General features: G+C 62.0%; 4 protein-coding genes across 4 annotated transcripts; 1 reads left to right on the forward strand and 3 right to left on the reverse strand.

The window, feature by feature from the left end:
- Positions 1-1,476: 1,476 nt before the first annotated feature.
- Positions 1,477-14,717, reverse strand: INPPL1 (inositol polyphosphate phosphatase like 1). Its single transcript, XM_058824820.1, has 28 exons — positions 14,536-14,717; positions 10,462-10,525; positions 9,633-9,783; positions 9,428-9,548; positions 9,203-9,340; positions 9,030-9,120; positions 8,720-8,809; positions 8,282-8,380; positions 7,946-8,096; positions 7,634-7,740; positions 7,280-7,382; positions 7,006-7,202; positions 6,528-6,645; positions 5,906-6,002; positions 5,684-5,822; positions 5,494-5,593; positions 5,322-5,410; positions 5,162-5,243; positions 4,983-5,072; positions 4,758-4,871; positions 4,557-4,645; positions 4,372-4,459; positions 4,135-4,290; positions 3,980-4,064; positions 3,465-3,614; positions 2,671-3,394; positions 2,462-2,580; positions 1,477-1,999 (listed from the first exon to the last, which is right to left on the reverse strand). The coding sequence occupies exons 1-28, from the start codon at positions 14,715-14,717 to the stop codon at positions 1,909-1,911; spliced, it is 3,825 nt and encodes a 1,274-aa protein (XP_058680803.1). The 3' UTR covers positions 1,477-1,908.
- Positions 14,718-15,842: 1,125 nt separating this feature from the next.
- LOC131572531 (folate receptor gamma-like) lies at positions 15,843-17,594 on the reverse strand. The gene is made up of 5 exons (XM_058825757.1): positions 17,548-17,594; positions 17,236-17,383; positions 16,829-17,017; positions 16,609-16,744; positions 15,843-16,248 (listed from the first exon to the last, which is right to left on the reverse strand). Exons 1-5 carry the CDS (start codon positions 17,592-17,594, stop codon positions 15,974-15,976), a joined length of 795 nt encoding a protein of 264 aa, XP_058681740.1. The 3' UTR covers positions 15,843-15,973.
- Positions 17,595-18,670: 1,076 nt separating this feature from the next.
- On the forward strand, positions 18,671-20,457 carry ANAPC15 (anaphase promoting complex subunit 15). The gene is made up of 4 exons (XM_058799966.1): positions 18,671-18,843; positions 19,782-19,841; positions 19,921-20,058; positions 20,209-20,457. The coding sequence occupies exons 1-4, from the start codon at positions 18,724-18,726 to the stop codon at positions 20,254-20,256; spliced, it is 366 nt and encodes a 121-aa protein (XP_058655949.1). The 5' UTR covers positions 18,671-18,723; the 3' UTR covers positions 20,257-20,457.
- A 271-nt stretch (positions 20,458-20,728) lies between these two features.
- On the reverse strand, positions 20,729-22,191 carry TOMT (transmembrane O-methyltransferase). Its single transcript, XM_058800415.1, has 3 exons — positions 21,946-22,191; positions 21,370-21,582; positions 20,729-21,049 (listed from the first exon to the last, which is right to left on the reverse strand). Exons 1-3 carry the CDS (start codon positions 22,189-22,191, stop codon positions 20,729-20,731), a joined length of 780 nt encoding a protein of 259 aa, XP_058656398.1.
- Positions 22,192-24,558: the final 2,367 nt, after the last annotated feature.

The raw sequence follows: 24,558 nt of genomic DNA on the forward strand, positions 1-24,558 counted from the left end.
AAAACCACTCCAGGTTTACAAACACCTCCAAACACAGGAGCTGGGGTTTAGTGGGGGGAGTTCACCCCCCCAGTAACAGAGGGGGGAGGTTGGGGTATGCCAGGGGCACCTGGCCCATCCTTCATCTCAGCCGGAGTGAGGGGTGGGGGGTCTGGGGTAGCATCACCCCCATCCCCCCGAGGACAGGGAGAGCCTGGAGGGAGCATCCCAGAGGGGAAAGCACAGTGGGAGCAGCCCTGCCCTGGGGACCCTCCTGGAAGGACACTTGGCAAGGCTGGGGCTGAGCACCCACTAGGAGAGCCGGCTGCCAGCCCTGCTGTCCCCAAGGGTGACACAGACCCCCGTGGGGACAGACCCAGCCAGTGCCAATGGGCAAATGGGCTGGGATGGGGGATCTGCCCCGCAGGCACTGCTGGTGTGGGATGGGCTCTGGGGGAAGGCACTGAGCTGGCTCTGCTCTGACAGGATTCCCAGGCTGGGGATGGACTCCCAGCATGGGGACAGGCACTCCCAGAGAGGGGACAGGGACCCCATGGTGGGGACAGGGACTCCAGGGACAGGGACGGAATCCCCACAATGGGGACAGTAGAACCCCTGGGAATGGAACCTCTGGGTGGGATGGACCCTCAGGGTGGGGTGGGGCACCTGGGAATGAGGACAGAACCCCCAGGGACCACCATAGTGGGGATGGGACCCCCAGGAATGGTAACAGGGACACCTGGGTTGGAGACGGAACCCCCGGAGATGGGGACAGGGACCCCCAGGGGTGGGGACAGCATATCCAGAGCAGGGATAGGGATCAGAGTGGGGGTAGAACCCCTGGTGTGCAGATATGAGGTCCAGGGTGGGGACAGGATGCTCTGGAGCTGGGAGAGGGGTCTACAGCAAGGGGAGGGGGCACCCAAGGATGGTGACAGGCACCTCCTGGGTGGGAATGGGGATCTTCCAGGGTGGGAATGGGACATCATGTTGGGAACAAGGACCCTGAGGGGGACAGGTGCCCTGGAGTGGGGACAGGGATGCCCAGGGTGGAGACAGGAACCTTCACAGTGGGGATGGGACTTTCAGGGTGGGGACAGAATCCTTAGAATTGGGGATAGGGACCCTGAGCTGGGCCTAGTGTTGTCTATGGGGGCTGGCTGAGCTATCCCATCCCATCCCATCCCATCCCATCCCATCCCATCCCATCCCATCCCATCCCATCCCATCCCAGGCATCATGAAGGCACTTGGGTTGAGACATGACTTTGCTCAGAGCCTCCTCCTAACTGTGAGGGCTCATGGGGGGAGCCAGGGTCCCAATTAGGGAGCCAGGCTACCCCCAAACACCTCTTCCCCCATCCCTTCTCCCAATAAATAAAAAAATAACTTAAATGTGAGGACACCCCATGGGAATCCTCATGTGAAATTATCTGACCAGGACCCACCACCCCCCTGTCCCTCACTCCCCCTTCCTGCCCCACTACCCTGCACCCAGGGTGGGGTGGGCTGTGGAGGTCATGGGGTTCCCACTTGCTGCTGGTGATGGTGGGATGCAGGGTGTGGGGCTGTGGGATGAAGGATCCTCAGCTGCAGGATGCACAGCTGCAGGATCTGGGATGCACATCCATGGGACCCAGGATATGGGGTCACAGGATGCCGGGCTGCAGACACACGGCCGCAGGATCTGAGGGATCTGGGATGCGTGGCCGCAGGATCTGGGATGCTCAGCTGCAGGATGCAGGGCCACAGGCTCCAGGACACGTGGCAGCAGGATACAGAATGCACAGCCGTGGGGTCCAGGATGTCCATCTGTGGGATGCAGGATGCTGGGCCACAGGACACACTACTGCAAGGTGTGAGATGCAGGGCTGCAGGGTCTGGGATGCTGGGCCACGGGAAGCACGGGATGCTGGATGTGTGGTGGCAGCTACTTGCGGAGCTGGAGGCTCTCCAGAAGGACGCGCTTGTGGCCGGGCTCCAGCACTCCAGCCTCCTCCAGGTCCTCCTCTGTGATGTCACTGGGAATGAAGCACAAAGATGGGGCTCTCTGACCCTGAGGGGCACCCCACCCCACATGGGGGTGCGAGAGCCCCCACTCAGGCTGCTGGGCGCACACCGGGCTCCATCCTGTCCCTGCCGTGGGGTTTTGTGACCCTCAGGGGCACTGGGGATCCCGAGAGGCAAAGGGCACAGGGGAGCAATGGGGACATCCAGGAGCAGCAGGGACTGCCAAGGGCAGCACAGAACCTTTGGGGGCCCTCCAGGGGCAGTGGGGACTCCCAGGGGAAGTGGAGACCTGCAGAAGGCAGTGGGGAACCCCAGGGATAGTGGGGACCATCAAGGGCAGCACCTCAAGAGACCTCCCCAGAACCCAGGCAGCACTGTGACCCCCTGGGGAAGTCATGCACTCACTGGGGCTGGCCAGGCTGGGGGTGGGAGTGGGTGGGGGTCCCTGCCCACCATCCTGGGGGGCTGCTCACCTGAGGAACTCCAGGTCGTCCCAGCCGTTGCGCACCAGCCCCTCCTCGTACCGCTCCAGCCCCAGCGCCCGCAGCCACTCGCCCACGCCGGGCACGGTGCCCACGCCGCGGCCCAGCGCCTGCGCCCCGACAGCCTCAGCACCATTGGGCACCCCAAAGGGAGGCCCAGCCGAGGTGCCGAGGACCCCCACCCACCCTGCATCACCCACCTCCTCAGCCAGGTCCTCCTGGATGCTCTCCTGGATGGAGTGGGGAGGGAAGGCAAGGGGGCGGCCATAGTCAGGGTGCAGGCAGCGGGGAGGCAAGGCCCCCTTGGCCAGCAGCGGTGGTGGAGGGACCACCCTCCCCTTCCCACCCCCGTAGTCCACCTCACTCAGTGTCTTGGCCATCTGCAGCACCGAGCAGGAGCGGTCATCCAGCAGCCCTCCCGGCAGGCCCCCAGGAGCGGGCAGTGCCCCGGGAGCAGGCAGTGCCCCGGGAACGGGCATCCCGCCAGCCCCCTCCATCCCAAATCCAGCCCTGGCGGCTGGGGGTGGCCGGGGGTGCAGCTTGGGCAGGGGAGCCTCTCCGAAGGCAGCAGGGTGGGATTTGGGGTCCTCACACCCACTGGATGCCAGCAGCTCCTTGGGGGTGCCCAAGAAGGTGTTTTGGGGGAGCTCCAGCTCCCGCGGCAGCGGCGGCGGGGGGAAATCTGGCGGGGGCAGGTTCAGGGTGCCCAGCTCCTCCTCCTCATCGCTCTCGCCACCACAGCATGCCGAGGGGCACTGGCAGCGCTCCGGCACTGCCACCTGCACCTTGGCCTTGGGGGGCTTGCCAGGGTCCCCTGGCACCAGCAGCTGGTGGGGGACCCCCTCCAGCACGTAGTACGCTGGGTTGTTGAAGCTGTTCTTCAGGGGACCCCCTGAGACATCTGGCACTGCCTCCACCTTGGACCTGTGGGGACAGAGTTGAGCGTGGCACCTCCACAGGAACCCCCTCCCTAGCCCTGCCCACGCTCCCTCACCGGCTCGGGGTGGCCTCGTCCCTGGGGGCGCTGCGGTGCGGGGCGGGGGGACGCGGCGCTGCTGTGGTGCTGCTCTTGTCGGGCTCCTCCGGCAGCTTCGCCAGGAGGGTGGTCGGGGGCTCAGCACCCGTGGGCTTCCGCCCCACAGACCTGGCAACAGGAGGGGTTGGGTGGCCCATGGGGCTTGAACGTCCCCATCGGGGTTCAGACCCCCAGGAGACGTTCAGACCCCATGGGATGGGTCTCAGCAGCCTAGATCAGGGCTCAGATCCCCAGCATGGGGCTTTGCCCTCTAGGATGAGGTTCAGCCACCAAAACACAGCCAGAGCCACATTTGGAGGCTCAGAGCCCCATCCCTGCCCTGAGTGGCACAAAACTGGCATCAGGACTGTCCCCAGCCACATCCCACACACCAGCCTAGAGGGATACTCAAAGCAATAGCTGTGCTCAGGTGAACCCCTCAGACCTCCCGACCCCCAGGTGCCCCCCACCCTGCCAATCCCTGTCCCCCATACTTGGCATTGTCCTGGGTGGCCCTGGCACCTAGCAGCACCTTCCCTTTGCTGGCTGTCGTCTCATCCTTATCGATGCTGATCCACTCTGCCAGGGAACAGGGGCTCAGTGGTGGAGTCCTCTCCCCAGGGTGCCCCCCTGGGTGAGGGGTGCTCACCATAGAGCCTCTCGCGGGTGCCCAGGCGCTCCGTGGGCACCCAGACCTTCATGGAGCCACGGATATTGCCGGTCTCCTCACCGCGGTGGGACAGGTAGGTGAGGAACTGCTGGGCTGTGCTGCCAATCATGGACTTCAGGGCAATGACACACTCCCCTGGGGGTTACAGTGGGAGAGGTTGGGGGTCTACACCCCACAGACATCCGGTGCTGGTGTGGTGCTGGAGTGGACACTCACCATAGGACTCGTAGCCATCAAGGGACTTGACAGTGAGCAAGAGGTGCTGGTCCTGCAGGTACTCAATCTCAGAGAGGATGGGCTTCAGCTGTGGCAGAGGGAAGGGGGTGCTGGCACTGAGCACGGGTCTCCCTGTCTGCAGCTTCCCACAGGACCCACCCTGCCAGCCCCCAGCCCCTTCTCACCGTGGGCAGCTGCCGGGATGACCACTGCACCTTGAGGAAGTTGATGTTGTCACTGCTCTGGCTGTCGTTCTCGAAGCTCTTCTTGAACTCTGTGATGGTAGCAGGACATGGCATCAATCCTTTAGCCTTCCAGGATGCCATGAGCTTCCTGAGACCCCTCTCAAGCCCTCTGGGACCCCCCACTGCCATTCCAGTCCTCACCTTCCAGGCAGGTAGAATAGAACTCGATGAAAAACTTGGTGCGACTGGAGGTCTTCACGATGGCTTCTATGCTCTCAAACTCAATGTATGCCTGCTCTGAGGACTTGGAGAGCCCTCCATGGAGAGGCAAGGCATTGGAATCTCCCTGGGGCCTCTCCATTTAGAGGGAGAGGTTTGACCATGGAGGGGCAGGGGCCAGCAAGGGATCCCCTAGGGCATAGGCACCTTTTTTGGAAACGAACTGGGATGTCACTCCCACTTCAAAGGAGCCGAAGACAGGTGAGTGGTCACTGGTGACAATGTCATCTGTGCACCCTGCAGCCAGAGGGAATGGGGAAGAAGTTAGGATGGAGAGGGGAGGACTGTCCCCAGAACAGAGTGCTGGGGGTGGTTATAGTGCTCACCATAAGCGTTGCAGTTGACATGAGTCTCGGGGTAGGACTTCCAGAGGATGCGGTCACACCAGGACGGCACGTTGGTACGCACCTGGCAGGGGTGGGGAGTGGATGGGGGTTCAGATTGGGGTGTCCTCCACTCCCCCAACTCCCCCTACCCAGCACCTACCCCTGTGGGCTTCTGCTTGTGCCAGACATAGGTGTCCCGGGAGCCCCGCTCGTAGCGGTAGGTTGGGGGGAAGGTGATCTCCTCCTCACCTGCAGGGACAGCAGTGGGTCAGGACAGTCCCCACAGCAGGGCCTGCAGCACCAGACCCTCCTGGAGCATCCCCAGTTCTCACCAAAGCGCAGGAACACCTTGTGCTTCTCCTTCTCCAGATTGAGCTGATCGACCTTCAGCAGTGGCTCCAGCTCCTTGCGGCTGATGTAGTTGAGGATCTCCTGTGGGGACCAAGGTGTTGGCACTGGGCTGGGAGGGGAACCCTGACACTCCCAGCTGCCTTGCCACCCCCAGCCACCCCTTCCCCTGACCTGGATGTCCATGTCTAGGCGGTAATTGAGGTCCCCAAACCAGAAGAGGTGGGTGAAGCGAAGAGAAATGTCAAAGGAGCTCAGCTGCTTATCCCCCAGTGAGAGCAGGCGCAGGATGTCCAGGTAGTTCTGGTTCCTCCTGAAGCAGGGGACACAGGGACAGAGTGTCACAGACATGAGGACAGGGCCTGTCCCAGCCCAGCCCAGGGTGGGGGTGCTCACCGTGCAGTCTTCTCATTGCCAGAGGTGAGGTGGCAGTTGACAAAGCCAAAGGAGGTGCCATTGAACATGAAGGAGACACCCACAGCGCCCTTGTTCCCTGTGAGGAATTGGGGACATGGGATGTGATCAGGTAACCCCTGATTCTGCCTCAGAGACGGACACTCAGCCGGCCCCAGGTCACGTTGATGGGGCACAGTCCCCACCTGGCACATGCTGAGTGCCCATGCTGAGAGGCCTCCTCATGAAACGCCCCCCAGAGTCCCTCTCATGCAAAGCACACCTATCCAGGGCCTCCACATGCAACACAAACACTCCCAGAACCTTCCCCGTGCACTGCACACAGAGCCCTCCTCGTGAAACACCCGTGCTCTGGGACCCCTCCCTGTGCACCAACAGGACCCCTCCACGTGCAACACACGCCAGGACCCCTCCTTGTGCAACCTTGGGACCCCTCCCCATGCAATGCCCACACACCAGGGCTCCTCATCATGCAAGGTACACATGCTGAGACTCCTCCTCATGCCACACATGCAACAACAGGACCCCCCCAGTGCAGACAGCCCAGGAGCCCCCCCAGTGCAGTGCACAGCCCGTGTCCCTCTGTGCCCTGCTGTGGCCCTACCCAGGGTGTTGGCGATCCCTGTCTTGACGCTGGAGGTGCTGACGTGGCTGATGCGGTTCTCGTGCTCTGGCTTCACCAGCACCACCACCTTGATGTTCCACAGGGACTGCATGGCCACCTGTGGGTGCCAGCACCCTCAGCCCCCTGCCAGCATGCCCTGGGGCCCCCTGGGGCCACGGGGGCCCCTCTGGTGTGTCCACAGGGAATGCTCATTACTGCTTCACCAAGGGCTGTTGCCCATGGAATCCCACCACCATCAATCAGCATCCACCAGCTACCCAGCACCAGGAGACCACCCCAAAATACCTTATGTCACCAGACCTGGAGCACCCACAGCCACCCAGCACCACGAGAGCACCTCAGAACAGCCGGTGTCACAGAGCCAGAGCACAGCCACCCCCGGGACACTGAGCATCACACACCTCCACCACCCACCAGTGCCTGCACCCCAGAGCCCCCAGGGTCCCCTGGTGCTTACCGGGCGGTACTCAACCTCGGTGAAGTCCTTGAGGACGGAGCGCAGGAAGTCCACCCACTCCTTGTCTCCCAGGGAATTCTCCTGGGTGCCAAAGACGTAGATGTCGTGCGGTATGGCCATCGTCACCTCGTCCAGGGTCTTGCCCAACCCCTTGGAGGTGATCCATGAAGTGATGTTCTTGGGGGGGGGAACGCTGCCTGCAGGGGGACAGCACAGTTAGGGGGGGACCCCAAGGCCCTGACACCCCACCAAGGGCTGCCCCAACCTTGCTCACCCATGTTCCAGGTGCCAATGAAGACAGAGATCATGTCAGGCTCGTCCTGGTGAGAATGCTTGTTCTTCATCAGCTGCAGAAGCTGACAGAAGGCCTCACGTTTCTGCAGAAGGGGGCAGTGAGTGGGGGTAGAGGGACTCCCTACAACCCTCTCCCACCCCCCTGCTTTGGCTCAGCCAAAGCTGGCACCTTCTGGGCATGGGGATCACCCCAGGGACATCACCCAGCCATCAGGCACCAGTACCCAGCGCTTGTCCCTGAGCCCTACCAGGGCCCAGGGGTTACAACCTGTCCCATCCCGTCCCTACAAGGGACCCCTTGTCCCCTACCCGCCTCCAGCTGAGCGTTACCCACCCGAGCACTGACAAAAATAAAGTCTTTCCGTTGCGTTTTATCCTTTTCCTTCTCAAAAACGATGCCCAGCTTGTTCTGCACCCGCTGTGACTTAATCAGCTGCCGAACTGAGGAGGAGAGGAAAGAGCTGAGAGGGTGCTGGCTGCTAGCTGAGTGCTGGAACCCCCCCCAGTGCATGCTTTGGGGGACCCCCCAAGATGGGAACACCCCCAGCATGAGGAATCTCCCAGCTTCCAGCTCACCACTGAGCCTCACAGGGATGCTGCCCAGCACAAAGGGTGCTGGGGCCCTCCCAGACACCTCCCCACTCACTCTTGTCATGGGTGAAGGTGTTCCAGTCCTCCTGGGAGTCCTTCTGCTTCTTCAGCACCACTAGTTTACCCCCCTCCACATCCACGCTCAGCGTGTATTTCTGTGACTTCCCAATCTTGGTCAGGTCCCCCAGGGTGATATCCAGCTTCACCTGCCAGGGGACACTGGGATGAGGGAGGACACAGGGGACACCCCAGCACCCCGTCTGGCATCTGGCCTCCCCCAGAGACACCTAGGGGTCTGTGCCCTCAGTGTCACACTGGAGGTACTTAGCTGATGCTGAAATCCCCCCAAAACTCCAAAAGGGAGCAGGGCAGGGGGTAGGGTCGGGCTCACCTCGAAGGTCTGCACAGGGATGCTCTTGGCCTTGCGGGAGAGGGGTTGAGGAGGGGTGGCTGGGGTGGCTGAGCTCATCTCCTGCAGGGCCTTCAGTGCCTGCCAGAGCCCCAGCAGGGTCAGCTGAGAGCCCACCAGTCCCCCAGCACCAACAACCCATCCAGTCCCACCAATCTTCCAAGCCCCACCAGCCGTCAAAGTCCACAAGGCCCCACCAGCCCCCTCAGCCCTACCAGTGCCAGCTCCATTGGCCCTCCCCAGTCCCACTGGTGCCTCAATCCCACAAGCCCATTCCCAGTCCCCCAGCTCCACCAACTCAGCAAGCTCTGCCAGTTGCCCCAGTTCCACCAGTGCCCTCAGCCCCACATTCTCTCTGGTTCACCCAGACCCTTCAGAGCACCCCCATCAGGCCATCCAGCCCTGCATCTCCAGCCTTACCTTCTTCTCGATGGACGACAGGAAATCTTTCAGCACAGAGAGTTTCAGCACCAGGTTCTCCAGCTCCTGCTCTCCACTCTGCCCTGCTGTCTGGAACCCCCAGCAAGACACCCCAGCACTGGGATGTGAACCCCAGACCCAGCCCAGAGCCTCCCCCCACCCCAAGTGGCAGCGCCCACTGGCAGTCTGGGATGGGGTAGGATGGTTAGGTGTTTCTCCACAGTTTTTCCCACCACCTATGGATGGTTGGGTCTGTGGGTGCAGTTCATGGTGGGGGGCTGCCACTGCTGTGTCCCCATATTCCCTTTACCTGTTGCAAGATCTTGGAGACCATGGGGGAGCTCTGCTGGTCAAACACCTTGGAGAGGATCTCCAGCCCTGCCAGCACCTTGTCCACTTCACTGGAGAGGCAAGAGGAGCTGGCTCACCGGGTGGCACATACGTCCTTCCGTCTGTTTGTCTGTCCCAGTGCCTGGCACTCACCTGTGCAGCCGTTTGCAGGAGGTGACGAGAGTCTTGTTGAGGTGGGGGAGGCTGTTGGCCCCTCCCTTCACTGCCTCCAGATCCAGGCTGTAGCTGCCCTTCAGGTACTCGTGAGAGATGCTGCTGAGCCCATTGGTGCTACAGAGAGAGCACCTGGGGATGAGAGCCAGCAGGGAGGAGCAGGGGACAGACAGGGGACAGACAGGGGGACAAGCAGACCCTCACCTCTCCACTGGCCTCTCTGGCACAGATGGTCCCAGGCCAGTGGGGCTGAGCCCCGCTGAGGTGCCAGAGAAACTGGTGGAGCCGGAGCGTGGTGGCAATGGCGGCTTCTCATCCTCTCCATCTGCAGCGGGGCATGAGGGGGCCAGTTACCCCCACCCCAGGGGTCTCAGGACCCCATTCACACACCCATGTCACCCTGCCATACCCGAGTAGTCCCTGTCCTCCACGGTCTCCTTCTCCTTCTCCCTCTCGACAGGGAAGAGCAGGGTGCAGACCAGCCCCTGGTTGGGCTGCAGGTACAGGGCAATCAGCTCGCTGAGCGTCTTGAAGCGCCGCACCTGCACGCCCTGTGACGTCTGTGGGGACATCGGGACACCGGCACCATCAGCACCTGCAGCCATCATCACTGCACACCCCCCAGGCGGAGACAACACCATGCAGGGACCCCCAGGCAGGGATACCACCGTGCAGGGACCCCAGGCAGGGATACCACCATGCAATGATCCCCTCCTGTGGAGGTGCCACCACACAGGGATGTTCCCATGAAGGGACCCCCATGCAGGAACCTCCATGCAGGGACCCCCATGAAGGGATCCTCCCATGCAGAGATGTCACTATGCAGGAACCCCTCCATGCAGGGACCCCCATGCAGGATGGGGGGCTGACCCCACAGCCCCACGGTGGGGACCAGAGCCCGTTGCAATGAGGCCTGTAGGGTTGGTAGCTGGGCACACAGGGTGCAGGCAGCAGCCATCCCTCAGCCTCCTCCTTCCCAGAGGCAGCTTTTCCTGCCAGCCTGGCCAGCACAAAGAGGGTTCTGTTGCTCTAAAAATACCCAGTGCCACAGCCGGCCAAGACAGGCACAGTCAAGCCATCCGGCACAGCCGGGCAGGCGCGTGGCACAGTGCCAGGGCTGAGCCCAGCACAGCCACAGGGACAGGTAAAGCCACAGCACGAGGCCAGCACTGAGCACTGCTGAGCCAGAGAACCCCAGTGCCCACGAGCCAGGGGTGTCCCATGCCCGCGCTGCCCACCTGCACGGCCAGGAAATCCTCCTCGTCCGGCAGGATGCGGTAGGTGTGCACGTGTTTCTGGAACCTGTGGCAGCAGGGAGGGCATCAGGGGGTGCTGGGGGTGGCTGGTGTCCCCCCACCTGCCTGCACGGCCCCTGCCAGCCCCAAAAGGATGCCCAGTACTCATCTAGTCAGACCCCTGCTTCACCAGCAGCGACAGTGAGGAGCTCCAATACCACCATTCCCCATGGAATGCAGTGAACTGACAGGGAACCCATGGAAAAGCCACGGGAAAATGCCTGCAGGGTGGGTGCTGGGAGCCCGAGAGTGACTCCCCTGCGTGCTCCGACCCCACAATTGACAGCACTATGTCCTTGGCAGTGCTGCTGCCCTGCTGCACTGCCTGTCTGTGCCAGAGGCACTGTCCCCAGCCCACGGCACAGGCAGGAGCTGGCAGGAGCAGGCAGGAGCTGGCAGCCAGGACACCAGGAAACAATTTATTTTCCTGTGGAAGCTGACAGGAACCAAGGACACGATCCCGGGGCAGGGGGTGATGGGCAGTGCTAAGAGATGGGGTGAAAACATCAGTGAGTGCAAGGAGCAGGATTGGAAGCCCTCCCCATTTCAGGGACTCCAGGAGACAGGGAGCCTCAGCACTGCCAGACGTCCCCACTCCAGGGCTGTCCGCAGGGACTGGGACTCCTGGCTGGCCTCTGGCCACAGAGGTCACCGTAAGCATTGAGGCTGCTGTCACCACACCGGGGCCACTCAGCTGCTGTGTCCCCTGCCCCAGTGGCAGCTCAGTGCAGGGCTGGAGGACTGGGACAAGGCAGCATCCATCCCCCTATGCTGTGCTGTGTCCCTGGACAGGGTGCCGTGCTCACACATCCTATCCCCCTCTGTCAGGTCCCCTGGTGTCACCCTACAGTTCTGGTTACCCTGCCAGCACCCCACAGCACCAGATCCCCCGGTGCCACCATGTCCCCTGCAGTGCCAGGTACCCCATTTCTCCTGCCTCCTCTGGAGGTACGACCTGCCCCAGCATCGCTGGGGTCCTGCCAGGTGTCCCAGTGCCCAGTCAGGGTCATTGTGAGGGTGGGGCCATGGAAAACTCTCCAAATGGTAGGGGGGGTGAATGGGAATCCACAATGGGGGGGCTGTATGGAAAACCCTGCTAGGGTGGGGGAAGGGATCAGGGGCTCCCAGACTCAAAGGAGTCTGTGGGAGAATCCCAGCTGGTAGGATGGGGAGCACAAAGAGACACCCCCAAACGAGGGCAGCATAAGGGGTCTCTGTGGGAAGTCCTAACACACAATTGGGGTCTCCACAGCAGGAACACCACTGGAGGTGTGATGTGAGTGCAAGAGGAGCCCCAGCACAGCACCAGTATGTGGAATTCCGGATTGGAGGGGCAAGGAGCAGGACCCTCAGGAGGAACCTCAGCTGTGGGGGACACCAAGGGGTTCTCTGTGGATAACTGGCAGGGGCTGGAGGGACACCCGGCACAGGGGGTGGTTCTGTGGTGAGGGCCTGCAGGGCCCCCTGGCTGCCCAGCCCCGCACCGCTGTCTGTCTGTCGCTGCTATTTTGGTGAGCAGCGACGGGGAGGGGGGGCCAGAGAGCACCGGGCTGGCTACAAAGAGCCTTTATGCGGGAGCTGCGGGACTCCCCTGTCGCTCTGACGCACAGCACCCTGCCAGCACAGCGGGCACCCCACATCCCCGCTGCTCTGTGGCACACAGAGGGGCACCTACCACCCTGCTTCACCAAGAGCAGGGTGTGGGCACCCTGGCAAGGGGAATACCGTGTGCCCACTGGCACCACCCTGGCACTGGTGTCCCCCATGAACTGGCAGTGAGCCAGGATGGAAGCTCCAAGCCCCCACGCTCCTGTGGGACACCACACCAGGACTGTCCCCACTAGCACTGCTCACCAACCAGTGACGTCAGCACACCCTGGGGTGCCACTGCTGTATGCTACCACTTCCCAATATGAAACAGCAAGGCCACAAGTGTGACACCCTGGTGTGCCACGGTGGGACACCCCAGTGTGCCATGGCGAGGGCACAGTGAGATGTCCTGGTGTGCCACATCCAGCCCGGTGAGTCCATGGCATACCAGTGGGAGGGTTAAAGGAAGCCGATGCTGCCGGGATCCCGCTGCAGTTCCCTTTCCTCCTCCTGATTCTGCAGCTATTTTTAGGCCAATGGCTCCACAGCCCTGTCCACCCACTCACAGGCAGTGGGGGTGCCTGGTGAGATCACAGCACCAGGGACTCCCAGTATCCCTTGTTGGAGTGCAGCCTCCCGGCCTGGCATCCCCATGATGGGCTTTGCCACGGTGTGTGGTGCCAGCACCACAGGCCAGCCACGTGGCACCCATGGCCCCCTCACCAAGCAGTGAGAGACATCAATGACAGACACACCTTACCCAGGCACCCGTGCCACAATGCTGTCTGCAGCCCCCTGTCACCCACACCACACAATGCCCTTCCTCCAGCCACACGGCACCATTAGATGCTGGAATTGCAGGCTCTCCCCATGCTGTGCCCAGTGCTGCCTGCCACCCCAGCTCTGTGGTGGGGAGCCAGTGCCCAGAGCCACACTGTTACCCCACATGCCTGGAAAACTGCATTTGCCACTGTCCACGGGGCAGGACAACCACACCACCATGGAGGCTGCATGCCTGGCAATGCACATGGCACCAGCACACAGCAACCCCAGGCCAGGGCAGGCCAGCTCACAGAGCACTCCCAACTCTCCCACAGGCTCTCAGGGCACAGAAAAGCTTTGAGTTCAAGTGCCCTCACCACCACCTCACAACCACATCAAGGTCCAGGTGCTGGCACAGGCAGCCAGCCTTGAGCAGAGCCAGTGGCATGTCCCAGGAGTTTCAGCACAATGAGGTGCCAGAGGCCCCAGGTATGGTGGGGTGCTGGGGTGCACCACTGGGCAAAGGCACTTCGGGACCCCCAGGGCTGTCAGCCCTCACCTGTGACCTGGCACAAGCTGGGAGCCATGGAGTTCCATGGCACTATTCAAGCTGTCCCCCCTTCCCAGGCTGGGGACCCCCAGACATGAGGGCAGGAGCTGGGGGACTTCCAGTGCCATGGGTAGGTTCAGGGACCCCAAGAGTGTGCGGCAGGTGCTAGGCCCCCACCTCATAGACCCCCATGGTAACAGGGGTGGGTGACACAGCCCCCCTGGAGCCAGGCCAATATCCCCCCACTGCCTAGAGATTCCCAGGTCTCCTGGGACACCCAGGCCACAGCAGGTGCCATTGCCCTGGTGCTGCGTCCCAGAAGTGGCAGTCCATCCAAAACCCCAGGTCCCCCCGTGTCCGTGCCCCCCACCAACCACTGACAGAGCTGTCCCAGCCTCCCCGTGCCCAAATTCCGAGTAACCCGCACAGTACCGGTGACCCCCGTGTTCACTGTATCCCTCTCTGTCTGTTGCCCTCTTAGTGCTCCCCCATCCCCACCAACGCTCCCTGCGTGCTCCCCTGGATCCCTTCCAGTGATCCCCCTGCCTGTTCTTCCTTGGCGCCCCCTCCCCCTGCCGGTGCCTCTCCCACTGTTCTTCCCGGTGCTGTGCCAGTGCTTCCTTGGACACCCGCCCTGCGTAGCACAGTGCTCCCCCGGATCCCTGCAGTGACCCCACCGTGACGCCTCAGTGCTCTCCCCGATACCTCTGGCGCTCCCCCAGATCCTCCCCTCTGCTGGCCCAAGAGCCACCCCTGGCTGCCCTCCCAACCCCCTGCTCTCCCCGGACCATCCCTGAGGCCCCTCTGGTGCCGCCCTGAACACTTCCACTCCTACGCCCGACTCTCCCCGGTACCCCCACCCCGTTTCTCCCGGGATCCCCCCAAAGCTCTCGCCGGTGCCCCCTCAAGCTGCCCCCTGCAGCTCTGCCACGGTCGCCCCCCGTCCTCCCCCCGACTCCCTGCCCGTGCCTCCGGAGCTCCCCCGGCCCCGCGCCGATCCCCTCCCGGTGCATCCCCTCCAGGCACCCCCGATGGCCGCTCCCGGGTGTCCCCCCACGCCCCACCGGCACCGCGGGGGTGTCCCCCCAGCAGCCCCCCGCCTGTACCCCACTCACAGCAGGCAGAGCGCGTAGGCCCCCGCCACGCTTTCGCTGTCCCGCACCAGGAAGCTGCCGTCCCGCCCGGCCCGCGCCAGCTGCTCCTCGGCCGCCGCCCGGCTCAGGTCCCGGTGGTACCAGGGGGGCACCGGCACCGGGGCCGCTCCTCCCGCGCACCCCGCGCCCCCCGCGCCCGCCATGCTCCGCCGCCGGGGCCGCGCCGCGGGGCCGCGCTCTGAGGGGGAGGGGGAGCCGAGGGGCGGGCAGCGGGGCGGGGAAAGGTGGGGGACAGGGACATCCCGGGACAGGCGGGGGCTTCGGGCGCCGCGGGCCCCAGGGGGGCACCGATGAGGCACCCGGGGGCCCACGGGAGAGATCCGGGGGCGGCCACCGTGAGGGGCGATCGCGGGAGTCGAGGACCCGGGGGGATCCTGGGGGAGCAGCAGGGGGAACTCGGGGGAGCACTGGTGGGGTCCTGGGGGCGCACCCGAGAGACACCGGGGCAGATCAGGGGCCGTGAGCAGGATGTTCAGGGGGGCATCGGGGGGTCTGACCGAGGGGCAGCGGCACCGAGGGGCGGAGAGAAGCGGGTAGCGGCAGCGGCAGTGGGGAGCACCGGGAGGATGAAGAGCACCGGGGCGGGGAGCACCTGGGAGGGGGAAACCACCAGGGGAGCACCCGGGGCATACCGAAGGGAAGAGCGAGGGCACGGTGGTGTGAAGGCACCGGCAGTGTGAAGGTACCGGGGAGCCGGGCACTGGGGAAAGGGGGGCCGCGGTGGGGCAGGGCTGGCGACTGGGGCTGAAGAAGTGGGAGGCGCGACCCGGTTTTGCCACCAAAACCGGGGACTTGTCCATGGGCCAGGGATCGGGACGGTGCCATCTCACAGCTGGGAACGCGGAGCATGTGGGGGGGAAAGGGACAACTGGGGTGGGCTCCAGGCCAGCGGAACTCCCTTGACAACCATGATCCCACCTCAGGGTCCCCGGGATATCCTCCCCTATTTGCCCATAATTTTCCCAGTCTCATCCTGTGCACCCCAGCATGTCAGTGACGCCCGGGGCCCTGGATCCGTGTCAGGTGCTAGGACACATTCAGCGATCCCATCCTCCTGGGCCCCAGTGGCAGGCAGCCCTGTGCCTGTACAGTGGTTTGGGGGAGGCAGTGCTGGGTAGCCAGGTTGGTCGGTACAAATGAATAGGAGTGATGTCTGCTTCATCTCCCCATCAGAAGCAGCATGGGACAAGCAGACACCCCCAGGTCCCTCAACCATCCTATTGGATCCCCACAACCATCACACAACACCCAAGACCAAGCAGGGCAGCAGCATTTATTCATGGGCCACATGCCTCGGGGCGGGGGGACACAGCTTGGGGACATCCCATGGGGAGGCACAAGGCAGCCTGGGGACCCCCTTGACCATCTACTGCCCGCTCCTGTCTGTAGCCCCTCCTGCTCAGAGCAGGGCCAGCAGGGCGAGGGGCAGCAGGGACAGCAGGATAGAGGGCAGGGAGTTTGGGGGAGCATCGCCATGGGCGTAATACTGGGCGACGGCAACGTTGGGGTTCCCCTGCGCGGGGTCAAACCACATCTGGATGCAGCGGCCGCTGCCACGGTGGTGGGACGTGTAGCGGTAGGAGCCAGACCAGATCTGCTCGCAGAGTGCAGCCGCCGTGGGGAACACAAACTTGAACTTCTGGCACATGGCGCCCTTGGGACACTGGTTGGTGCCTGGGGGTAGGCAGGGGGTGAAGTGGGCACAGGGCTTTGGGAAATGGGTGTTGTTCCCCTGTGCATGGGGTGCACATGGACCCCACTGGCATTGCTGGGGAAGAGAGAGCTGACCTCAAGGGGAACAGGGTCTCACATTGCATTACCCCATGAGGACCCTCACACCCCCTGACCCGCTCACATGCACAGGGGATCCCACCTGGCTGCCACCCCCACCCCATGGGGACCCTCACACCTCCGGACCCACTCACAGCCACCAGGGAGGGTGGACACAACCTCCCCTGCAGCAAGATGGAGGGTGACTGGAGACCCACAGCGGGGTCGAGGCATGATGGGGGGTGCCCTGCAACCCCCACTCACCTGTAGTCCAGTTCCAGCCCTTGTGCCAGTTGACCTTGCAGGTGACAGCATCCTGGCAATCCTCCCACCACTGCTCACAGTCCTCCTGGCACAGTGGCACATCCCGGATCCGCTCCTTCCGCCAGCTGGTGTCTGCCTGCAGGGCCCCCAGTTTCCCCCAGTTTCCCCCAGCTCACCCCAAGAATTCTGGTGGGTGGATGAGGGCAGGATCTGCACCTACCTGGTCAATCCATGGCCCCAGGTTAGGGGAACACTCATAGAGACACGTGTCCTGGATGAAGTGGCGCTTGCACTTCTCTGGCATGGCTCCACAGTGGTCCCAGTTGAAGTTGTACAGGTAGGACTGGTCCTGGTGAGCTTCCAGACTGGTGTTGGCAGTGCAGCAGGCATTGTCCTTCCAGAGGACACACTGCACCGGGGCAGCCGGGGCTCAGCTGGGACCCATCAGGAGCCACCAGGGCTCAGCTGGGACCTGCTGCAGGTCCAGGGAAAGCACCAGTGCCCGTGGGTGGGTGACACTGGGTGTGCTGGAATTCATGTTGGGGCAGAGAGCCCCCCAGCCTCCATCCTGGTGACCCCACAGCAAGTGACACCAGTGGGTGCTGGTGCAGTGGATGAGGACCGTACCTGCCCATAGAGCTGCCCCTCAGGGCCAGGCTCTGTTTTGTGGTGCTTGGCATCCATGCAGACATTCAGCAGCGAGTCCCGTGTCACCGTCACTGCTGCAGTGGCAGCTGGCCAGGCCACCAGCAGAGCCAACACCGCTGCCATTGCTCTGCCAGGGCGGCAGCAGGTCAGGATAGCAGCACTGAGAGACGCGGTGACAGCAGGGACAAAGTCCCCCGCCGTGCATGTGGAAGCGCAGCAGCACACGGTCACTGCCCACGACCACTGACAGTGGGGTCTGGGATCTTACCTGGGGGTGCCCAGAGCTCTTACCTGGGGGGCAGCTGGGCTCCAGGTGCCGTGGGGCGAGCACAGCTCATCTCAAAGGTCGTGGTACAGAACAACCCGTGGCCACTGATCACGGGACGCGGGAATGCAGCGGATTGGGCAGCACTGAGGGCATGGAGAAGACAGTGCACCCCGCCCTGGCTCCCCACTGTGTCCTGGACTGACACTCGTGCCCATCCTGGCCCCTCATCAGCCCCACATGCAGCTGGGATTCATCCTCCTGGCGCCGGGCTGGGGCCAGCACCAGCCAAAATCCACTTATGGCTGTTTTTCCTTCCCTCCTATGGGAGGTGGCCTGACTCCCTGACACCAGCACAAGGGGAGGACCTGGCCCCCCAGCACCACAGGGCCCCTGTGAGTGACTGGGGGGGAACAGCATAGTGGGTAAGAGATGTTGCTGGCAGGGACAGGTACCCTGGCAAGGTCACCTTTGGCCACAGGGTAGAGGCAAGTACCCCTCATTGAGTTCCAGGTCCTCAGGGGATCACAGATCCCATGGAGGGGGAGCAGATACCCTGGGGGAGAGCAGTCACTGTGGCTCTGGAGGGACAGAAACGCTGCAGAGTGAGACATGCCGGCTGGCGGAGGACTAGGAGGGAAGATATCCTGCAAGGGACGGATACTTCCAAGGTCACACGTGATGGGGGGGGCAGACGTGCCCCGGGGATCACAGATGCCCTGAGGAGGGGGGAAGATACTCCCCTCAGAGATGAGAAATACCCCCCTCACAGGTGACAGATACCCCCAGCCATGGATAACAGCTGCCCCCACAGGAGCAGATACCCCACCAGCATCACAGATACCTCCTCACTGGGGTCACTGGTATCTGTGGGGCTCATATGCCCATCGTTAGTCACAAATATCCCACGGGGGGCACAGATACTCCGTGGGGATCACAAATACGCCCTGAGGAGGGTCACAGATAACTCGGGGCTGCTCACCTATGCCCGGGCCAGCACAGCAGCCCCACACTCACAGGGGCCCAGACCACCGCCTGTCAATCAAGCCGCGCCCCGCCCACAGACGGAGCAATAGGCCACGCCCCCTTGCGTGCCTGCACGCCCTTTGCGCATGCTCCGTGCGCTGTAACTGATTCCGGGTCGGCCTCCGCTTCCGGCAGGGCGGCTGGCGCCGGCCAGGCGCTGCTCCCGGTGTCCCGCCATGTCCACGCTGTTCCCCTCACTCCTGCCCCGCCTCACCGAGTCCCTCTGGTTCAACCTCGACCGGCCGTGCGTTGACGAGACCGAGCTGCAGCAGCAGGAGCAGCAGCACCAGGCCTGGGTGGGCACCGGGGCGGGGGGAGCCGTGAGGCGGCGGGGCCCGGTGTCAGAACCGGGAACGGGTTCGGGGCCGGGGAAGCGGCCCCTGCTCCTGCAGCGGGCACGGCCGCGGTGCGCGCTGCGGCCCGGGTGTCCCGGGACACGGGGCTGCCCCGCTGCGTGGCTCCCCCCGGGTGTTCACCGGCTGTGCCCGTGTTTCAGCCGGTGCTGCCGGCTCGGGCACCGCTGCTGTCGTGTCCGTCACCCGGGGCTCCCCGGTTACCGTGCGGGGGTTTATTAATAAGATGCTGCTGAACCGAGGCTCCTGCACTAGCTCCCAATTAATGAATTAACTAATTTCCCGAGGGAGGCGAGGAGCGATTTCTGATCCTGCTAACTGACAAGTGTTTGTGCTGTGAGCGTGGTTCGGTGCTGCAGTGCCCCTGTGTATGGGGGGGAAGGACATCTATTTGATTAAAGTTTAAAAAAAAAATCAGTAATTAAGCTTTTATAATTAAATAATAAAGTTTAAATCAATTAAAACCCCAGCATGTAGAAGAGGTTCCAAGTCCCTCTGGGTGGGAGGTGCTGACGTAATTTAATTGAGCTTTAATTATCCACTGTGGTTGTGTTTGTCTGGCTGATCAGATATCCCAGATTTGGTTATTTTTTGATAAAGAAATACATAAGCTTTGTGTTTGGGCTTCTGATGGCACACATGGGGACACCTCGACCCCTCTGAGCACCAGAGTGTCACTGGGATCCCCCTGCTTGGTGCCAGGGTGTTGAGGCAGGGTGTTAAAGCTGCTCTTCCCTGCTTGGCTGGGGGATGCCAGGGAGGCAGCAGGACTCTGGGCATGGTCAGTCAGCCACACAAGGCAGCAGCTGAGCCAGGAGGGTCTGTTTGCTGGGCTGTCATGGAGCTGTTGGAGTGCTCACCCTCCTCTCTCCCTTCCCCAGCTCCAGAGCATTGCTGAGAAGGACAACAACTTGGTGCCCATAGGAAAGCCAGCGTCCGAGGTAGGTGTGTGCACAGGGAAGGGGGGGTGCCACAGGGCTTGAGGGGCAGATGGGGTTGCTGGAGCTGTTGTGTCCACAGCACTATGATGAGGAGGAGGAGGAGGATGATGAAGATGATGAAGACAGCGAAGAGGACTCAGAAGATGATGAGGACATGCAGGATATGGATGAGATGAATGATTATAATGAGTCTCCTGATGATGGGGAGATCAATGAGGTAAATAGTGTGAGACCCCAAAGCAGGGGATGTGAAGTGTGTGGGACCCTGAGCATGGGCTCCAGGGGCTGTCTTCTCTCCTTCACACCCTCTATTTTTTCTAATTAAGTTCTTGCTCTGGGGGAGATCTCAAACCTCTTTCTTTCCCAGGTGGACATGGAGGGGACAGAGCAGGATCAGGACCAGTGGATGATCTGATTCTGCCACAACCACACCAGACCAGAGGCTGGGGGAGAGCATTTGCCCCCACGGCTCTGGGGGACAGTTCAGTGAAGCTCCTCCTGCCATGGCTGCTGTGTGGGGCAGGAGATTCGGAGCGAAGCCCTCCAGGGGAGGGGACACTGCCACCTGGCATATTGGAACTCACACATCTTTTTTTCTAATAAACTCAGTTTTCAAGAAAACAACCCCAAATCTGATGTCTGAGGCCACCAGGGCAGGCAGAGGGTAGGGCTGCTCCCCACCATGCACTGGTGTTCCTGGCACAGCTCCCTGTGCCGTGCAGGCAGGAGCTCTATGGGGAATGAGCCCCTCCCTCGTTACCCACCGCCCCCAGCACAGACCACAGCAGCCACTGTACTTCCTGCAGAGCCCTTGTTGAAGCCCAGGCCGGGTTGGGGACCTGGCACTGCCACGGTGACCGTGGCGCCACGGGGCAGGAGGTGCCCGCTCAGTGGGTGCCGGTGTAGCGGAGCTCGGCGATCCCGTCGGGAATGGCGCGGAAGTACTCCAGGCTGGCGCGGTGCACCCTGCAGTGGTATTTGCCGCAGGTCTTGGCGTACTGCAGGAAGTGGGGTGCCCCAGGGAAGAGGACGTTATCAGCCAGGATGGTGGCCCCCTCCGCCAGCAGCTGGTGGCTCTCCAGCAGCCGTAGATCCCGCAGGTAGCTGCGCTTCCAGTGATCCATGAAGACGAAGTTGGCGTTCACCAGGCCGTGCTTCTCCCGCAGGCGGGGTATCACCTCCTCCGAGGGGCCCACTATCAGCTCCACCTGTGCTGCACCCCGCTCGGTCACTGGGGCAGGGTGGCAGGGTGCCCACCCACGCCCCTGCTTCATAGGGTGGTGAGAGATCCACATGGAGCAGGATCAGGGTGCCCACCCATGCCCCTGCTTCACAGGGTGGTGAGAGATCCACATGGAGCAGGATCAGGGTGCCCAGCCACCCCCCTGCTTCACATGGAGCAGGATCTTTCTCTTCCCTCATGCACTACCCAGCAGGTGCCTCAGTCCCTGCAGCAAAGGATCCCACCCCATCTCCTCCCTGGTTTCCCATGCAAAGCTGGGCTTTGTCCCAGTGCCCCGGTGCTCACCGTCTCCTCGCTGAAGCCAGCCAGGCGGATCACCTTCTCGGCCACGGCCGCGTGTCGGGGGTCGCCCTCGATGGTGTAGAGGCGGGCGCCTGGGGGCAGCCCCTGTGCCAGCAGCACGGTGCCATAGCCACAGTACGTGCCCAGCTCCAGCACCCGCAGCGGGGCCCGCTCCAGCAGCACCCGCTCCACGATCCGCCCTGGCGTGGCATGTGCCTCTCAGCACCACTCCGTGCCACCCCAGCCCTGGGCAGGGCAAGGGTGCCAAGCAGTTCCCAGAGGCATGGAGGAGAGCCATGCCAAAAATGCCACAGCCAGGTCAATGATGCCACAGCCATACCAACAGTGCCATGGCTCACTGGTGCCACAGTCATGCCATCAATACTATGGCTATATCAACAGTGTCACAGCCATGCTAATAGTGCTGTGATCACACCAACACTATCACAGCCATGCCAGTGGTGCTGTGGCCATGCTGGCAATGCCATGGCCATGTCAGTGGTGCCATGGCCGTGCCCAGTGCCATGCCCTGTGTGGTGTGGACAAGCAAGGGTGGCACTCACCTTTGTCGGGCCCCACGCAGCTGAGGTGCTCACAGTGGTAGCACCACTGATCAAAGGTCTGGAGGATGTGGTGGGGGTCCCCAGGGATGGCGTGGGCCAGCACGTACTGGAAGGCACGCTGCTCCCGCGAGGTGCCGGTGAGCCGGTCCCGCAGCCAGGCCACCAGCACTGCCCGGTACAGCAGCACCAGGTAGTGCCGGTACCGGATCAGCAGGGTCACAATGAAGGGGAGGAAAGCCAGGGCAATCGCTGGAGACACCATCACAAGCGAGCGAGGCTGTGCTTTTTGTTAGCTGACTTTGTTAGTTTTGTACTTTTCTTGGGAGTTCTGCCAAATAGGAAGATTTGCACCCTTTGTGTCCACTATCAGTAGCATAACCTTGGGCCCAGGCTTTGAAAATCTCCCCTGTGCAGAGATCATTGAAGCATTGTGAGCCCTTAAGCCATAACAAGGCAAATCTATCCTGTCATGGGATGCTGTGATAGGGTGTCCTTCCAGGGAACCTCACAGCTCCCACTCATGCCAGGAGTCGGCTGTGCTGTGCTGTGCACCCCCTGGACGTGCCCCTCTCCCTGGGCTCCAGTGCTGCTGGGCCTGTAGGGCTGGGGCACCCCAGGATGATGTGGAGATCCCTGTGCCAGGGCTGGGGAGTGCTGGGGACCCACCTGCCAGGGTCCAGATATTGGGTTTTGCTGGGCTGGCATCCCAGGTGATTGTGCTGCTGTGAGGGGCCTTGTTCAGCACAACCCTTTGCACCCCCCTTGGTCCAGCTTTGCTGCTCCCATCCCCCATATTCTGTACCTCACCCCCTGCTCCCCACACCCTGAGCTCTTGGGGGTGCCCAGCCACAGCGACAGGATAGGGCAATGGGGGTGGCACCTACCTGTCCCCACACTCCAGGCAGGCAGAGGCAGGCAGTCCTGTGTGGAGCCCTGCTGCCACTGAATTATTGATGGTGACACCACAGCTGCAGCTGCTATCAGAGCTCCGGTTACCAGCTCAGTGGGGCTGGCAACTGAGACGGGGCCAGGCTGGGGCGGGGAGGTGGTCCTGGGCTGCACAAGGGGGGCCTGGGGTGCTGATACTGGAGCTGGGATGCTGATACTGGAGCTGGGGTGCTGATACTGGGGCCTGGGGTACCAGTATCATGGCTGGAGTCCCACTACTGGTGTGTAGTACTAGGAGCTGTGGTCCTGATACTGGAGCTGGAGTCCTGTGATTGTGCACTGGGAATACTGGGTACTGGAAGCACTGGGCAACAGGAGCATGGGAAGTCAGAAGCACTGGGAGGACTGGGAGCCCTAATCAGTGGACACTGGAGACACTGTGGGCCCAGGGAGCATGGGGGCATTGGGAGCACTAGGGGTCTGGAGGGTTGGGGCACTGGGATCTATTGTGGTTTAGGAATGGTACTCCCCTGTTCAGTGCCCCCACTGAGACCCTCCAAACCATGCCCATTCTCTCGCTCCCCTGCTTTCCTTTCCCCCTTCCCACAGGGGCGGGATGGAGAGGAGGCACAAAAGGTAAAGGTTGAGATAAGAATAATTTACTGGCTATAAGAAAATCAACAGTAACAGCAACAATATTAATGACAAAGGGAACAAGAAAATATTCACATGGAAGACCCCTTTCCAACCAACAGACAATACCAGAAGCTCCCTCTGCCAATTTACTTGACAGTGAGCTGGTGTATGACAATGGCTCTGTACCAGCTTGTGCCACAATGACTGTATACACCAGACATATGGGCCTAAAAGGGACTTTGTTATTTGAATCCCTGTAGTAGACTCAACCTCCAGCACCCCTAATTCTCTCCAAGATACTGGGTACCTTGCTCCATGGTTCCACATGCCTCCATGCACTACTTGATCATCCCTGGGTCAATGCCTTTCCCTCACACTTGACAGGAGTTGCCTGCAGAACCTGAGAGTTTTTGTGCTCTTCCCAATGCCCTTGTCAATGTTCACATCCCAGGACAAGGATCCCAGCTGCTTGGCTTCACTACCATCCCCTTCCATATGGGCCAGGATATCCCAGCACTGGAGTAGCCAGGTCACCAGGGTCTCACCTAACTGGTGGCTGGGCTTTCTCACACATCTTACAGCTCACCTGGGGACATGGACCAGGTGATTTTCTCTGGCCCTGCCTCCTGCCCCTGTTCTGAGGGCTCTGCTCTGCCATCCCGCAGAGCTGGGCTGAGCTGGTTTTCTCTTGGGTTCCTTGTTCCCTGCAGGGGTGGCTGCTCCCAGCACGGGCTGTTCCCTGGCTCAGCTGCAGCTGCTGTGGCCGTGGTGCTGTTGCTGTTTCCTCCTCCTCCTCCTCCCCTGAGGGTGCTCTCCACTGACCACTGGTGTGCAATGAAGAGTAGCCAGGGCCCAGCACACTGCAGTAAGCTGCTCATCTCTGCAGCTGACACAGCATCTCCTTGCAAACATTCTGTCACTTTGTCAGAGTCTGCAGTTGTTCAGGGGTGAACTCCCAAACCACCGGAGCAGAGAATGTCTCAAAAAATTGGCCAATTTTCTGGCACATTCCCTGCCACTCATGACTATTCCCCCTCGGGACAGGTCCCTGAATGGCCTTCTTGGAAATCTCTGTTCTGCCCCCAAAGGTGACTCTGAACACAGT

The sequence above is a fragment of the Ammospiza caudacuta genome, chromosome 2, assembly GCF_027887145.1.
Source record: "Ammospiza caudacuta isolate bAmmCau1 chromosome 2, bAmmCau1.pri, whole genome shotgun sequence".
NCBI classification, from domain to species: Eukaryota; Metazoa; Chordata; class Aves; order Passeriformes; family Passerellidae; genus Ammospiza; species Ammospiza caudacuta.

Excerpts from the sequence above, each read along its gene's own strand:
- LOC131572531 (XM_058825757.1), bottom strand. The coding sequence starts at position 17,594 with ATGAGCTGTGCTCGCCCCACGGCACCTGGAGCCCAGCTGCCCCCCAG. Across the intron at positions 17,384-17,547 it reads GGAGCCCAGCTGCCCCCCAG|AGCAATGGCAGCGGTGTTGG; the intron begins GTAAGAGCTCTG and ends CCGCCCTGGCAG. Across the intron at positions 16,249-16,608 it reads GGGCTGGAACTGGACTACAG|GCACCAACCAGTGTCCCAAG; the intron begins GTGAGTGGGGGT and ends GCCTACCCCCAG.
- ANAPC15 (XM_058799966.1), top strand. The coding sequence starts at position 18,724 with ATGTCCACGCTGTTCCCCTCACTCCTGCCCCGCCTCACCGAGTCCCTC. Across the intron at positions 18,844-19,781 it reads AGCAGCAGCACCAGGCCTGG|CTCCAGAGCATTGCTGAGAA; the intron begins GTGGGCACCGGG and ends TCCCTTCCCCAG. Across the intron at positions 20,059-20,208 it reads ATGATGGGGAGATCAATGAG|GTGGACATGGAGGGGACAGA; the intron begins GTAAATAGTGTG and ends TTTCTTTCCCAG.
- TOMT (XM_058800415.1), bottom strand. The coding sequence starts at position 22,191 with ATGGTGTCTCCAGCGATTGCCCTGGCTTTCCTCCCCTTCATTGTGACC. Across the intron at positions 21,583-21,945 it reads ACTGTGAGCACCTCAGCTGC|GCACATGCCACGCCAGGGCG; the intron begins GTGGGGCCCGAC and ends TGGTGCTGAGAG. Across the intron at positions 21,050-21,369 it reads CTGGCTTCAGCGAGGAGACG|GTGGAGCTGATAGTGGGCCC; the intron begins GTGAGCACCGGG and ends GGTGCAGCACAG.
- INPPL1 (XM_058824820.1), bottom strand. The coding sequence starts at position 14,717 with ATGGCGGGCGCGGGGGGCGCGGGGTGCGCGGGAGGAGCGGCCCCGGTG. Across the intron at positions 8,810-9,029 it reads TCTCCAAGATCTTGCAACAG|ACAGCAGGGCAGAGTGGAGA; the intron begins GTAAAGGGAATA and ends TGGGGGTTCCAG. Across the intron at positions 3,615-3,979 it reads GCCACCCAGGACAATGCCAA|GTCTGTGGGGCGGAAGCCCA; the intron begins GTATGGGGGACA and ends TCCTGTTGCCAG.